Source organism: Erpetoichthys calabaricus, chromosome 10 (assembly GCF_900747795.2).
Source record: "Erpetoichthys calabaricus chromosome 10, fErpCal1.3, whole genome shotgun sequence".
Lineage (NCBI taxonomy): Eukaryota > Metazoa > Chordata > Cladistia > Polypteriformes > Polypteridae > Erpetoichthys > Erpetoichthys calabaricus.
Window position 1 is genome coordinate 5,033,741 of NC_041403.2, and position 16,633 is coordinate 5,050,373.

At 42.0% G+C, this 16,633-nt stretch overlaps 1 protein-coding gene across 1 annotated transcript in view; it reads left to right on the forward strand.

Moving 5' to 3' along the window:
• Nucleotides 1-1,793: 1,793 nt before the first annotated feature.
• Nucleotides 1,794-16,633, forward strand: part of hook1 (hook microtubule-tethering protein 1) — a 197,464-nt gene continuing 182,624 nt past the window's right edge. The window contains exon 1 of the mRNA XM_028810785.2: nt 1,794-2,058. Coding sequence (XP_028666618.1) covers nt 2,014-2,058 — 45 coding nt within the window. The 5' untranslated portion in view covers nt 1,794-2,013. The remainder of the gene's footprint in view (nt 2,059-16,633) is intronic.

The window sequence follows — 16,633 nt, forward strand, 5'->3', positions numbered from 1 at the left end:
AAAATAATAAACATAAACATAATCACTTACAGGGTAGCACGGTGGTAGCGCTGCTGCCTCGTAGTAAGGAGACCTGGGCTCGCTTCCCGGGTCTTCCCTGCGTGGAGTTTGCATGTTCTCCCCGTGTCTGCGTGGGTTTCCTCCCACAGTCCAAAGACATGTAGGTTAGGTGGATTGGTGATTCTAAATTGTCCCTAGTGCGTGCTTGGTGTGTGTGTGTCCTGCGGTGGGTTGGCACCCTGCCCGGGATTGGTTCCTGCCTTGTGCCCTGTGTTGGCTGGGATTGGCTCCAGCAGACCCCCGTGACCCAGTGTTCGGATTCAGCGGGTTGGAAAATGGATGGATGGATAATCACTTACAGCAGGGGTGTGCAAAGTCATTCCTGGAGGGCCGCAGTGGCCGCGGGTTTTTGTTCCAACCCAGTTGTTTAATTAAAAAACAATCCTTGCCAATAATTACATTTCATGGCTTGTTAGTGCTTTAACTCTGCTATGTCAAGTCATTCTCAAATCCTAGATTTTTTTTTCCATTCTAAAGATATCATCCAAATATTTTGAAGTGTAAATCGGACGGGTAATTCTCAATCCTTCACTTTTTTCTCTTCTCTTTCCTTCCAAGTATTTAATTAAACCAAATAGTGCACAATAAATACACACAGGTGTAAAGGGTAACAAGCAAAATGGATAACTGCTGGTTTCTTTTTTCATTTGCATCTTATTGCTAGGGCGGCACGGTGGCGCAGTGGGTAGCGCTGCTGCCTCGCAGTTGGGAGATCTGGGGACCTGGGTTCGCTTCCCGGGTCCTCCCTGCGTGGAGTTTGCATGTTCTCCCCGTGTCTGCGTGGGTTTCCTCATGGCGCTCCGGTTTCCTCCCACAGTCCAAAGACATGCAGGTTAGGTGGATTGGCGATTCTAAATTGGCCCTAGTGTGTGCTTGGTGTGTGGGTGTGTTTGTGTGTGTCCTGCGGTGGGTTGGCACCCTGCCCAGGATTGTTCCCTGCCTTGTGCCCTGTGTTGGCTGGGATTGGCTCCAGCAGACCCCCGTGACCCTGTGTTCGGATTCAGCGGGTTGGAAAATGGATGGATGGATGGATGGATCTTATTGCTAATAAGGAGCAATTAAAAACCAAGAATGCAGCTGTTTAAGACTTAAATAAGCAATAAGGGTTCAAAATCTTAACGAGGGAGATAACTAATATGAGGCAGAAGTGTTTCTAGAGCAATTAGTGCTTCTTATTAAGCAATTGGGTTGGAACAAAAATCTGCAGCCACTGCGGCCCTCCAGGAATGACTTTGCACATCCCTGACTTACAGCATCTCAATTCAAAACGGACGACTACTATTTATTGGCCAAGCTTCGCCGTCACCCTTTAGCTTGAATTACTTTGAAAGTTTTATGTTTGAATTTCCAAGCCCCGCACAGAGTTAGGGATCACAATGTGTTGAAGAAGAAAAAAATAAAATAAAAACATTAGATTACATGCGTGTGCCTTTAGAAAACTACAAGGAAAATTCTAACCTTATTCGTCTGTGAAGCAGTCGGCGTTGGCGGGAAACCTTGCCATCGAACCCCGCCTCACGAACCAAATGTACACTTGAGCGTGCCCGTCGGTTGCCTTGGAAACACTTAGGCAAACTGGCAAAGGATTGTGAGACTGACGGAGGTTCTCATTGGTAGGATCTCACGCCCGGGGGGCCAATAACTAGCTAGAATGACACTTATTGGACAAACCGTAAGCTGTTTGACCCGCCTTCCGTTTTGTTCACCAATCAATCGTCACATGAGACAAATGAAGTTCAATGTTCGCGTAAGGTGCTTCTGTATTCACGGAGGGCTAGTGCGCAGTTTGTCTGTGCTTGTGTACGCGCTGCAAACGGTTAACAAAGAAGGTTTGCTTAAGTGTATTACGCTGAGAGAAAATGCACAACCTTGTCAGGTGAGGTGAAAGGCAAGAGGGCGGGCGACACCGTACTCTGCAGTCAAGTGTTCCTCCGGCGTCAGCAGAGAAGGGCGATGGATGCGAATAAGACCGTGCTCTGTGACAGCCTCGTCGTGTGGGTAAGTGACTTGGAATACACGGACGGCTGTGACAGTGGTGAAGGGATTCGAACGAGGGCATTTTTTTTTTGTCCCACTCGACATGGCGTTTGTTTAATCGAGTGCAATGCCATAACATTTCCTTGTTGGCGTCGGGTTTCAACCTTGTACCGTCAGCTGCTTCCTGAAACATAATTTGCATTAATGCCATCATACTGGAAGAGAGTGAATTCGCAAGGCTGGACTTTATGCCCACTGATTGTTAATGTACAGCGTGTATAGTGCCCGGCATTACAGTTTACGAAGTACCTTCAGTTGAGGCCTGCATTAAGAAGAACTAATCGTAAAATGACATATATGATATATAATCGTTTTTAATCGCTGTAGTTAGGCAAGTGACAAGACCAAACCCTAGAATCTAGGGGGCTTGCGGTTTGGTGTTTAGTGTTGTGGGTCTTCATCTCCGACGTTGCTTTATTTCATTACTTGTGTTGCCCACCTGTCCGATGTACCAAGCACTTGTATTTTGGACTGGTGTGTGTGTGGCTTTCACCCACTCCTGTATCATCATTTTAATATGTAGATTATCTAGTCTGACGAGTTGCTGTCTGGCGCCTCGTTCAGGGTCGGTTCTTGCTTTGCGCCAGCCTGTGGGTTCTACCAGGACAGGGTTCGGCTTCAGATAATTGATGGATCAATAATTAATTGGTGCGTTACAACTGTGCCTGTGTGTATATATTTATATGTACCTGTATATATGAGGCAAACTAGCTCATGCCCGGTTATATTTGCATAATGGTTTAATGTAAGATAACAAAAATTTATATTTTTTAAATGTTGACCCTTTTGTCGCTGCTGGCCAAAATGCAAAAGTTTCATCTTTTGTCTACTTAATCTATCAGTTTCTCTGCTGTTATAAGTGGTTGTCAGTTTGTATGATGCGATTCCATAGTGTTGGTAATACCTGGCTGGGTTGGCACCATGAATGCTAGTTCTTTGTTTTCTGGTTTATTGTGGTTTTCCGAGTAGATGTTTTAATTCCACATTAGTAAACTAAGTGGCTTGTTGAATAACTGAATCATTGAAACGACATCCAAACTGGTCTCTGTGTTGTTCCCTCTATTGAACTACAATTCATGTTGAAACTTTTGAAACTCCCAAAATTATTAAGTTAAATTGGGATAACTGAATTGTACTTACAGAATTTCACGAACATCTAAGCGGATGTTTGGTTTTTGTTGTGTTGACCCTCCTATCACGACTACCTATTGAAATACTTGAAACTTCCATGTAGCCTATATTTTAAATTACAAAAACAAGGACACAGTCCTTTCTGAGAGATGTGCAATTTATATGTTGGTCCCCCCATCACACAACAACCCTGCTAACCCCCATTTCCATTGATTCACTGATGTGAAATGTAGACTTTAATTTAATGCTGAGTTTGTGTCACTGGCTATTGGACTGTTGTGATGTTTCACTCTCCTAGTTCAGTGCGTTCATGTGGGACTGTTGTGATGTTTCACTCTCCTAGTTCAGTGCGTTCATGTGGGACTGTTGTGATGTTTCACTCTCCTAGTTCAGTGCGTTCATGTGGGTTCTGGTTAGAATTTTCACAGAAACACAAGGTTGCTGTTGACTTGTTACTTTGTCTTAAAAACAGAAAAAAGCAATTAAGGAAAAACTGAAATTTGTGTGTAAATATTGAGCAAATTAAATATGTATCACTTTGTTCAAAGTTCAGTTTGACCAAAAATGGCATTTCAGGCTGATCAGGTTATATGAATATTTTTTTTATACAGTTGACAAACGTTAGGATTATGGTTAGGGTTAAGGTTAGCATTACACTACAACTCATAGAATTCGGAATGTCTCTGTTTTCTGGACTGTCCTAGTTGTAGCTCAGAGCTCATAGGGTGTTCACATAGGAGCCTCATATTTACCGCATTTAATGTTCGCACATGAACACATGGTCAGTTTGGCTTTGGAGATGCAAAGAAGGGTGAAGTGCAAGTCGGCTTCAAAGATGGAAAGTATAAAACCAGACAGCAGGAGAGGAAGGCATCTTGAAAATAAAAACAGAGTCTAGAAGCAGGCTTTGCAGGAACACACTCGAGAAAGGGAATGCTGGTGAAGAGTTCACACAAAATGTGAATATAGAAGAAGAAAGGTGCTGAAAGTACGTGGAGGGCAAGAGATTGCAAGTATTTTTAAATTATTCTATTACTGCTCTTCAACACATACTCTGGCTAGTATCCTATATTTTAAGTTGGACCCATGGCAACCTACTTATGAAAATTTTTGAAATTGGTTTAGACATTTTTGCATGATTTGAGAACATACAAACAGATAAAATGTAATGTGAGGGTTGAATTATTGTCCTTAGTATACAAATTAAATATCATCAGACAAAACTGAAAAATTCAAAAGACAGACTGAGGATATTATGATTTTTATTCATTTTGATGTATTCTACAAGTTTTCAGGTAATGGAGTGAAAAATAAAAAATGTTTTCGATGTCAGGTAGTTCCTCACATTAACTGTGATGCTGGACAGAGGCAATGTGGTGCATGTTAGATTAGCACATGAAAGTAAGGATGTCACTGTAAGAGACATTTCAGATCTATATTTTATTGGTATATTATATAGTGCCCTATCTATCTATCTATCTATCTATCTATCTATCTATCTATCTATCTATCTATCATATAGTGCCTTTCCTTTATCTTTATAATCTGTCTGTGTGTTTTTGTTATATAGTGCCTTCAATCTCTGTGTCTAACGTAGTGCTTTTCATACATATCTACTATGTGGTGCCTTTCATCTCTTCTGTCATATATTTAATTTATATCTGTCTGTTATATAGTGCCTTTCCTAGATATCTATCTGTCTCTGTTTATAGAGTGCCTTTCATCTTTGTGTCTATTTAATATGTGCTTTTCATACTTCTGTCTGTTAGATACAGTAGATATGAATGGTACTGTATATGTATAGAACCCTTCATACATATCTATTATATAGTGCCTCTCATATCTCTCTGTATTATATAGTGCCTTTCATTTCTGTCTGTTGTGTTGTCTTTCATCTAGCTATTTTTTAAACATAGTGCCTTTCATCTAGATTTTTCTATGTTATACAGTGCCTTTCATGCCTGTCTATCTACCTATCACATACTGTACTACCTTTCATATTTTTCTAAAACAATGTCTTTTTTATGTATCAATTATATAGTGCCTTTTGTATTTAGCTATCTCTTATAAAGTGACTTTTATCTCCGTGTGTCTCGTATGTGGTGACTTTTATCCAGCTATCTTCCAAATATGGTGCCTTTTTAATCTAAATCTGTCTGTTATATATTCCCATTCACATCCATGTGCCTATCTTTATATGGCACCTTTCATATCTATCTATATATCTCTGGTATACAGGGGCTTTCGTCTCTCTCTTTGTTTATTATATAGTGCCTTTAACATCTTATCTACCTCTCATTTATCTCATTTATATAGTACCTTTCAAGTTGATCTGTCAGCATTATCTGTCTGTCTGTCTGTTATATAGTTATCTATCTATCTATCTATCTATTATATAGTGCCTTTCATATCTATCTGTCTATCTATTATATAGTGCCTTTCATATCTATCTATCTATCTATCTATCTATCTATCTACAGTGGAACCTCGAGATACGATCACCTCTGTATACGAGAAATTCAAAATACGAGGAAAGTATGAGCGAACAATTCAGATCTAAATGCGAGCATTGGCTCGCGTAACGAGCCACGAGCCAGGCTGTGGGTATAGCTCGCGGCTTAGCGAGGGGGCATGGTAGCAGTTGCGAGCCGCGATCTGCGGTGTCTGCGTTTCTCACTTAAGTGCACAGGTGGGAAACTGCCCACATCCATGATTGTTCCTGTGGCTGATGGGCTGCAGCTGCCATGTCCTCCCCGCATATATAGAGAAGCGCGAGCCGGTTAAGGGGGAGAAGAAGTAAAAGAAAAGAAAAGAGAGAGAGAGAGAGAGCGCGCGCAGGCAGGCAGGCAGGCAGCAGGAAGTCAGTGCGGGAGAGCGAGCGAGCGAGTGCAGGCTCGCGTGTAGCTGAACAGTGAGCTGAACAGGCGAGCCAAACAGCTGAAGCAGGACGGTGTAGAGAAGGTCAGCTGCATTAAGAGTGTCTCGCCTGTTGCAGAGCCCGCAGGTGAGACGCTAACAGAAAAGAAGCACCGGGGATTGTCATCTGTTTTTTAAAGACGGCATCCTTTTGACGTTTTAACCTCGTGTTAAAGGATTATTATTCTTGTGTATTTTAAACCTCCACTTCACAACTGTTTTAAGGATTATTTATTTAAAGATTTATTGAATGCTCTACTGCACTTTGGACACCTGTTTTGATTCTTTTAATAATCAGTTATATTATTTACCAGTGTTATTTATTAAAGGTAGACTACAGTATATATAATTTATCAGTGTTATTTGTTAGGAAAATTGATTTTTATGTTAATATATTTGGGGTGCAGAACGGATTAACTGGATTTCCATTATTTTCAATGGGGAAGTTTGTTCTAGATACGAGAAATTCGCTATACAAGCTCAGTGCTGGAACGAATTAAACTCGTATCTAGAGGTTCCACTGTATCTATCTATCTATCTATCTATCTATCTATCTATCTATCTATCTATCTATCTATCTATCTATCTATCTATCTATCTATCTATCTATCTATCTATCTATCATATACACCTTTTGAAAGAAAAAGTGGCAGTCTCAGAAAGTTTCAAGAAAGTGTCAGTATAGTCACAATGCACTGGTATTTCCCAGCTGTGCACTTGGGGGTCAGTCACTCTGATGCTTTTCGATGTCAGAAGTCTGTGATATTTTTTATGATCCACAAATCAACCTTCATTGGTTTATTTTAGTATGATACCTCTCTTATTCTTTTTAAAGTGGTCTACAGTATTCAAGTTCAAAGGTATTGTATTGATATGCAGGACATGGGAGGCAGCACAGCCACTCTTGCCTGGGTGAGTGTGCTTCTCATTTCAAAGGTCTTTTGAAGATAACAGGCCTGAAATGGCAAAGGCAGCAAACAAACCACCCCATCACTGGCTTGACTTTAACCCCCATGCCGAGTCTCTTATTGACATCCTGAGGTACACATTTCATCCTTGAGAGATGCCCTGCTGTCATGGCTTTCCCAGTTTTAACATTTCAGGGACCCAGTATCTTTGGATGCCAGTGTTCACACTTTTCTAGTACCTGCGTCAATGCCGGTTTGACCTGTGGGGTCCCGGTATTCTGGAAAGGCCCATGTTCAGGTTCAAATCCTTTCTCGTTCTCTCTGGCATTTTATAACCATCAGACCTTTTATTTTGTACTCCTCTTGATCTGCCGCTCTGCTGACTGATGGACTGACTGTGCAGCTTATTAACTTTAGTTTCCATCCGCTTAAGCCTCTGTCAGCCACTCCTGTTGTTTAACTCCCTGCAGCTTACTTTGAATTTGCATGTGTATCTCACTTTATCTTGTTTCTTTTTGTCCTCTTTTTGTGAAAGTAGGGGGCTCTGCCCTCTGCTTGCTTTGCTCGCCAACCCCGGGTTTGGTCCTGTGGAAATACAATTTAAAGTGTTTATTTTTTTATTTATTTATTTTTTTCATGGGAATTGTTACATATGCATTATATTCACTTTTGATAATGCAACGTATGACTGGCCGTGAGTGAATATCGTTTCAATAAAAATAAGACTTTTCTGATAAAACAATCTACTTATGAAAGTGGGAATATCCAGAGCTGATGTAGCAGGTGGCATTGTTCTCAAGAATCTGCAGATTTCTGGCCATTGTGGATTGCACGTCATTCTAATCAATAAATCTGGCTGACCAATAGTTCGGGATATTGCCATTGCATCATGATAGAACTGTTGCAATGCTCTTGGATAACAACAGCAACATTTATTTCTATAGCACATTTTCATACAAATAATGTAGCTCAAAGTGCTTTACATGTTGAAGAAAAGAGAAAGACAAAGTAAGAATTAAAATAAGACAACACTAATTAACATAGAATAAGTGTAAGGTCCGATGGCCAGGGAGGACAGAAAAAACAAAAAAAACTCCAGATGGCTGGAGAGAAAAAAATAAAATCTGCAGGGGTTCCAGGCCACGAGACCACCCAGCCCCCTCTGGGACTACCTTGATATGATGATGGTAATATTGCTGCTGTACCTATTTTGAATTTGTCTGAATTATAGATATTTGAATTTGAAACAAAACATATGCAAGTTCTCATTGATCATGTTTAAAGTTTAGCTTGATTCGATTTAATAACGAAGAGACGATTAGCTGCGACTTTTACGTACGCATTAATAATGTAATGTTGCGATAGATGTTGAGATGACAGAAGTGGGAACGTATCGCTAATTTGGACCCGAAATATTATGTGGGTGTTATTCGTTTTTCTGAATGTGTTTGTTTCATATTGTATGACCATCCTGTTTTGCCATCTGGGAAAAGTGAAGGATCTGAATGTGGTGATGTATTTGACATAAATAGCAAATCATGCTTTGCCTTTGGATATACACGAATATCTACTCTGTCTTTGATATCTCCACCTTTTGAAAGTATTATCGCTGACAGTTCGTCACATGTGGGTTTATTATAAATGCAGCTGTGATCTTTCAGATTCATATAGACATCCAAGAAAATGTCTTTGTCTGTGTGTTGCTGATAAATCTCGTGTAAAGTGTGATACGTTTGAACATATGGGTTTGCATCCATTATTGGCTGTATAATATCTATTACGTCGGATCGTTTAATTGTTTCGATTCCACGTTGCATCGTAAAGATACACCAGACCAAATTGTGTTTTTTTTTTTTTCAATATTAAACTTGTCGTAGCTGTAATTGTTGCGGGACCACAGATCCTCATAGCGTATGGTCCATTATTGTATAAATCAGCATTTTGTGCATTAAATGATGCGAACGCGAAATGATTATTGAAGACGCATATATCTGGCCTGTAGTGTTTGTGGATTTCACTTTCACCAAACAATACATTTTTGAATTCTTGTGGCAACGCCTCTTCATTGGGAAGCAGCAGTACTTGTCCCTGATGGCAAAACAAATTAGACGATGTACAAGTCTCCGACTTAAACTTACAATATCTACATGCTTCCAAAATATCACCTCTGTCCGTATATTCTATCTCTTTTTGCTGTTCCGTTATTTCACCGAGTAATAATGTTCCGTTTTTTTTTTTGTTTTTTTTTTTGACACGTTTGAATTTTAGTACGGTTATATTTCTGAACTTGCTCTGCGTGTGTTTCGCGCCAGGGTGTTTTTTTGAGCCTTTCGAATTCCACTGCTTTCATAATCTGTAACCTGCTCTGCATGTATATGGCGCCAACGTTTTTGAACGTCTTTATGAAGTTCTACTGTGTCTTTTACACTTTGTCTTTTATTTCTGACCCCGTTTGGTCCTGCAAGGTTTTCAATTCCACTTGTTCTGGGCTGACTATTACTTTCCTTGCCTAGGTCACCGTCTCATGGGAACATGCTTCCAATGGATGTCAGTATGACGTGACTTGACCGTGTCGCGGGAAGTGAAAGCGTCTCTCTGTCTCTGTTCAGAATTTCACGTCTTGTCAGAAGATTTTTTTTTTTATAATATAGAGATGTGTAAACTCGATGTTGATTAGACAGACAACTAGGGGGCTCTGCCCCCTGCTCGCTTCGCTCGCCAACCCCTGGCGTTGGGACATAACAAAGAGTGAGATGTATGAATTAGATATAGAATAGTGTGCAGCTTTGGATGATGCGCATAGAAATAACAAATAGAGTGTTTGGCATATATTAATGTTTTATTGGAATATTTCTTTGTATATAACATTAGTAGTAAAGATGGTGTCTTGTCCTTGAATGAGTCTTCCTTGGCATGGATCATTTATAATTTTAACTCTAACGTTAGATGAACGTCGAACACATGAGAAGGCAACATTGCGTTGGAATGTAGGTGTGTTGTTTTTATCAGGACGTAAATGTAGAACAATATCTCTGTGAAATGGAGGCTCCCCATCTTTACTTTGAAAGACAATTGCCACTTCATTAAAGACGGGCAGATTGTATCGTCTTGGATCTTGTTCTTTGTCCTTTATCAAGACCAAAGCAATTGTAGTTGCCGCTATACCTTCTGCATTTGCTTTTGTATTTGCCTCCTTTTCAACTTCATGTAGCATTTTTATAGACTTAGCTAATGGGTGATTGTTTATGACATGAGTGACGTTTCTCATTATAAGCTCTGTGCATTGTTTGTTTTGAGGAAGGTTCATGCGTTGATAGACTGCCTCATCTGGATCTAGGATGTAGATTTGTGCATATTTGCGTTGTTGATTTGTGTCAGGGTGCACTGTTCCAATGCGATGCAATATTTGTCCACATATGCGAAAGCAGTATGGACCATTGCCTTTTGGTGGCCTGATATGTTTACTTTCAGGCACATCGTTAGTTAGAAGCTTCTTTAGATATTCAGGATATGAATGTAAAGGAGGCAGTCTACTCTGACGTTTTTGACAACAACGTGTAAATTCATTATTTGTATTGCCAGTTGTTTCTTCTGTGAAGTTAAGTGAATGACAATGATCGCAAATGGCATTCATTAATCCCAAAGAATTTTCCTCAATAGTGGATTCCTTATTGAAGGCGTTTTCAGCCATTTGGCGTAAGCGTTTAACAGGTGTGTGGCGTTGATGTCCGCGACGGGCATGTTTTTCTTTTTGCGCTTGATTGCCTTTTTGTAGCATGTCCATTATTTGTGACGCGCAATTTTTTTCTTTTTTTTTATTCGCCTCCGCTTTGCGCAAAGTCCGTTTCAGTCTACGCCGTGCATTGTTTGTATCGAGCCTTGTCCGTTTTTGTATGTCGGTCATTTGAGCTTGGTGCTTTTCGCGTCTTGCTTTTTTTTTTTCTGTCAGTTCATTTGCGCGTTGTTCACGTCTCTGTTCATTTATTCTGTCTCTTCGCTCCCTTTTTTGTATGTCTGAGACGCGAGCTCTTTCGGTTTGAAATCGTGCTTCTTTCGATGCAGCACTTTGACACACGCGCTGAATGCGTCTACGTGCATTGTGTCGGTCCATTTGGGCACGTTCCCGTTATCCTTTCCGAATCGTTTTGTACCCGTGACCGTGTATTCATGACTTGTTTCTTTCTCAGCATGCGAAATATGGATAAGTAATAAGGAGGATCGCACTCACTGTTAATATGTATCCTTTTCTGCAGTTGAACGGTTAATAGTGCTTTATTGAAAGGACATCCACCTATGCTGACACCTATGCCGACACCTATGCTGCCTAGTGTGAAGGTGTCGACGTTCACTTTAGAATATGTGGCTTTGGGTGTCACTTCTTATGGATGTGTGGGGGGGATTGTTGTTGCGCGAGCGTCTTCTTTCTTTTTGTGTTCCTGTGTCTTGTTTGAATCCCCCTCTTTGTGTGTGTCCCGTCCCTTGCTTGTAGGGTCTGTGGGGTGGTTTTGTGTTGTTTTTTTTTGTCTTCCATGGGCTTGTTGAATCCCCCTCTTGGCGTGTGTCCCGTCCCGTCCCGTGCCTGTAGGGTGCCTTGCTGTTGTGCGCTCGTATGTTCTTTTTTTTTGGTGTGTCTAGTTTCGTGTGCAATGTGTTTCGTGCTTTCCCCGCGTTTGACTACTTTTATATGTGCCTTTTCCTTTTTTCGGTGCGTGCTCACTCCTTGTTTCTGTGGTCTTGTCCGCCTCTCGCGGCCCCTCATCCGCCTTTGTCGCCCTCTTTAGTCCGCCTTTCTCGGCTCCTCAGCCGACTCTCGCGGACTCTTTTTGCGCCTGCGCCTCTCGCGGACCCTCATCCGCCTCTCTCGCCCTCTTTTGTCCGCCTTTCTCGGCTCCTCAGCCGACTCTCGCGGACTCTTTTTGCGCCTGCGCAGTACGTCTTTTTGCAGCTACGGCCCATGGCCGGATGTGCCTGCGTCCATCATCCGGTTTAGCATTCTCGGTTAGTAATATGGATGCTTTACAGTGCTGTGAAAAAGGATTTGCCCCCTTCCTGATTTCTTATTTTTTTTTGCATGTTTGTCACACTTTAATGTTTCAGTTCCTCAAACCCATTTAAATATTAGACAAAGAAAACCCAAGTAAACACACACTGCAACTTTTAAGCAATGATTTTATTTATTAAGGAAAAAAAAACTATCCAAACCTACATGGCCTTCTGTATGGTCCATTATTGTGTAATTCTCGGTTAAAATACAAGTACAAATTATTTAGTAATTACTTAATATAGAACTGGTACACATAGACATGCAGATTTTGTTAAAGCACACAGAGAACAAGGTAGAAACTGATTAAACTTAAATGGAAGCCAACAATATCTGTCCATTAATTAATTGGTGACCTATGACCACTGCATCCAGCCCTCTATCCTGTAGAGACAAACCTGAGGGTTGGTGGCAGGATTGGCATTCCAACCACCATAAATAAACCTCACGCTGGTTCTATTTCATCTGAACTTGTGTGGTGCTGAGGTGTCACCCGTTGCATGGCTGCACTCGGGTCCTAATCTGGGATCCTGAGTTGGTTTGTCATATGGTGGGTACGGCAATGCGCTGTATCAGCGTCCGCTCCTATCCTCTCTCTCTCTCTCTCGTCAGAGAGTGTCCACAATCTGTCCATCCTTTCATTATTGCTTCACAGCAGGGTAAGAAATCTTCATTGATTCTGGCTGGGATGCCTGTGTGACCTTCTGGGCACTTACAATAGAGAAGCTGCTCCTCTGCACCAAAAGGAGCCAGTTGAGGTGGTTTGGGCACCTGACTGGGATTCCTCATGGTAGCTTCCCTGTGGAGGTGTTTTGGGCATGTCCAACTGGGAGGAGACCTCGGTGAAGACCTTTGACACACTGAAGAGACAAAATCTCACAGCTGGCCTGGAAACACTTGGGCATCCCCTTAGAGCATTTGAAGGAGGTGGCGGGGGAAAAGAAATGTCTGGGCATGTTTACTTGGGCTGCAACCCAAACTAGATAAGTGGTCAAAACTGGATGGATTAGATATCTGAATTGAAAGAAAATTAAGAGTCAATAATTGCACTGATGATTTGTGTCCGTGTGGGCCCCCCTCTCTTTCCATTGGAGACCCTAAACCTACAGCTGAATGGTTGCTAATGAAGAACGCCCCCTTTAAATTCCACATTTTTCCTTTGCAATTCTTTTAAATTATGGTGCTTTGTATTGCTGATTTCTGGTTCTCCTTTTTAAGCTGATGGAAAGAACAAAATTCTTACTACTTGATTAGCTTAATCACACTCGACCCATTTCAGCCAATGGAAAAAAGTATCGGCTCATCTGTGATGTAACATTTCTTGAGCTTAAGACTTTATTTATCCAGCTTGGGGGAAGCCTTAGGTAGCTGGTTTTCAGATGGCATGCAGCATATGTGACTGGTGGAACCAAGTAAGAAGTCGAAATCTCTTCAGTCAGCCTGAAGTGGATTAAGTAGGTTTAAAAATAGATGGATAGATGGATGAAGGAATCCCTCAGTCAGTGTAATTAATTTCCTGTAACTCGAGGCTGTCGAGCAGCTCCTGTTGTTGAAGGTCACAATGTCTTCTGCGGTTTACGGTGTGTGTCAGCTGTTAGTTGCAGTGCTTGACTCGAGTGGGTGGAAGACGCCAAGGGCCAGTGTGTGAGTCAAGAGCAGTGCTTCCCAAACTCGGTCCTGGGGACCCTCTGTGGCTGCAGATTTTTGTTCCAACCAACTTCCATTTCTCATTGGACTCTTAACCTAATTAAGTGAGTCGTTATTTCCCAGTTTCTGTGTTTTGGAGTCAATGTAGAAATTACAAACTAAGTTTGGTAGATTTTGATTAAAATGTAATAAGCAGTTATATTGGCACTCCAGCCACCATAAAAAAACCTCACACTCGTTCCATTCCATCTGAACTAGTGTGGTGCTTAGTGAGTCACCCACCGCATGGCTGCACTCAAGTCCTAATCTGGGATTGTGAGTTGGTTTATCATGTGGTGGGTGCGGCAATGCTCTGTATGCTGTATCAGCGCCTGCTCCTAACCTAAAAATGGGGAATATGTATTTTTTTTTTTGAAGTCGTTAACAGTATTTTCAACCTAATTTTCGCTCTGTTTTTCCAGGCGTTCTGGTTATTTAATTGATTATTTACTAACCAGTAACGGTGAACTGCACGATAACATGCAGTGAATCCACTTGACTTGAGCCTTCATAGCTTTCATCCTCTTTCTCTGTACGTTCAGCATTCGTTTGCTCAGAGGTTGATGCGCTTGCTGCTTCCTGGGCAGCTCTTCTTTTCTCCACCCTAGCAGCCCGCTTCTTCTCTTCTTTCGTCGGCATCTTTTAGCATTAAAACTATTTAGGTCAGTTTTTGTGTTTCAATTACTTAGTATGTTTTCCTTAATTTTTCACTTAAGCTGGCACTTAAACCATTCTTCAGGCAGATTGAAGGCCTAAGATATGAAGAGGTAGGGATGAGAACGGCACCTGTATGCATGCACTGTACGCCGCTGTCGAGAGCTGATTCTACAATAAAATAAAATAAAAAGAGGAATAACCTTGGAGGTCAATCATCACCCCGAAAGTGGATAGTAGACATTGTTGCAGGGTTACATAGTAATAGTGTTTTCAGTGTTTGTGCCGAGTGCAGTTTTGTTTCCATCATCCCGTTTGCTGTTTATAATGTGTGCGTCAGTGAATGCTGTCCCCGTAAATACAGAGGAAACGGATAATGGGGAAGGACTGCAGCCCCAAGATGGAAAGCACCTGTTCACAATCAATTACATCCGGCTCTTTACTATTTAAACAATCGGGAGGGAAAAGAGAGGAGTGGAAGGAGAAAGACGGAGTCTTCAATTTACAACAACGGACCACCATTTCCTTCTGTTTTTCACATTGCGCTTTTGTATCCAGTTTGTTTTTCATTCCGCCAGATTTACTTCAGTTCAATTATCTCCAGAGACCCCGGGGTTGGACGTCATTATCCACCACATGCCGAGGAAGCACAGTGAGATTGTTCCATTTTTCCGGGAGATTCAAGCACATCCATTCTTTGTTGACCAGTCATCTGTATTCAGGACAGTAATATACCCGGACTCAAGTTCACGATCATTGTCATTTCCGTATTCATTCATTGTTATTTGTGTTGTGTGTGTTATACGTTACAAGGGCAAGGGAGGGTTTGTTACTGTATACATGGCGTGTTCACGTTGTTGCTTTGGCGGAGGGATATACATATGTATGTATGTGTGTGTGTGTGTATATATATATATATATATATATAAAAATATAAATTCACTAAAGCAGCTGACCATGGCAGGCAAGACGCAAGACAGAGCCCCGCCCACCAATAATTCACTAAGTAGCCAACCATGGCACGCAAGACAGAGCCACGCCCGCCAACTCTAACCCTCCTCTCGAGTTCACCCTCGCTCTCGAGTCACACAGCACCTCACCAAACACCGCCTCAGTCGCTTTCGTCTCTGCTACAGTCCACATGCACCTCTGAGCCACGTTGACTTTTCATTGTTCTTTTCGGTTCCGGCTGCTTTTCTATATATAATCCACCATGTCGCCCGACCATGGGATACGCACGCAAGCAAGACAGAGCCTGCCAACTCTTAACCTCCTCCAGCGTCATGGGATACACACGACTGAGCCTCATGTGCCAGTATGCAACACCTCACCAAACACCGCAAAAAGTTCACCAAACTTTTGCATCTGTTCACAACCACACACTCAGTATACGAACAAGCCAGTTTCCCTTTTGGTTTGTGCGCGCCGATGATTTCCGCACGTGTTCAGTCTCTCCCTGTGTATTCCCTGTGCAGCCAGAGAGAGAGAGAGAGAGAGAACAAGACACACACGCACACACGCATGCACGCACACAGGCACGTGAGAGAGAGACACACACACAGGCAAGATAGAGAGCGAGCGAGCAACACACATACACACATGCACACACGCGAGAGAGAGACACACACGCACGCACGCAGGCAGGCGCGTGAGAGAGAGAGACACACACAGGCGAGCGAGAGAGACACACACACACTAAGGCGCGTGAGACACACACACACACGCACGCATGCACACACACACACAGGCGTGTGAGAGAGAGAGAGACACACACACGCACGCACACAGGCGGGCGAGAGAGAGAGACACGCACACACATGCCAAGCCAAATACCACTGACTCGCTCATCACGAAATCTCCTAAACCTCAAGGGCTTGGTACTTGACATTTGGAATGGTGGTTACCCTTGGCCCATAGGTGCTTGCTAAGAAATGGTTTTAAAAATGTTGTGGCCCAAGCGTGAAATTTCTTATAGTTTTTTAGACCCGTTTGCTAGATGCAGAGGACAGAAAGATATGGATGAAGATGATCCGCTGTGGCAACCCCTAACGGGAGGAGCCGAAAGAAGAAGAAGTAGTAGTAGTAGTAGTAGTAGTATAATTTGTCCGCTTTTCGCGAGAGAACTACTTAACGGAGTTAGATCAGGTTTTTGTTCTATAATTTGCTTGAACATTCCGGTTGATTTTGCGACTTCTCTCAT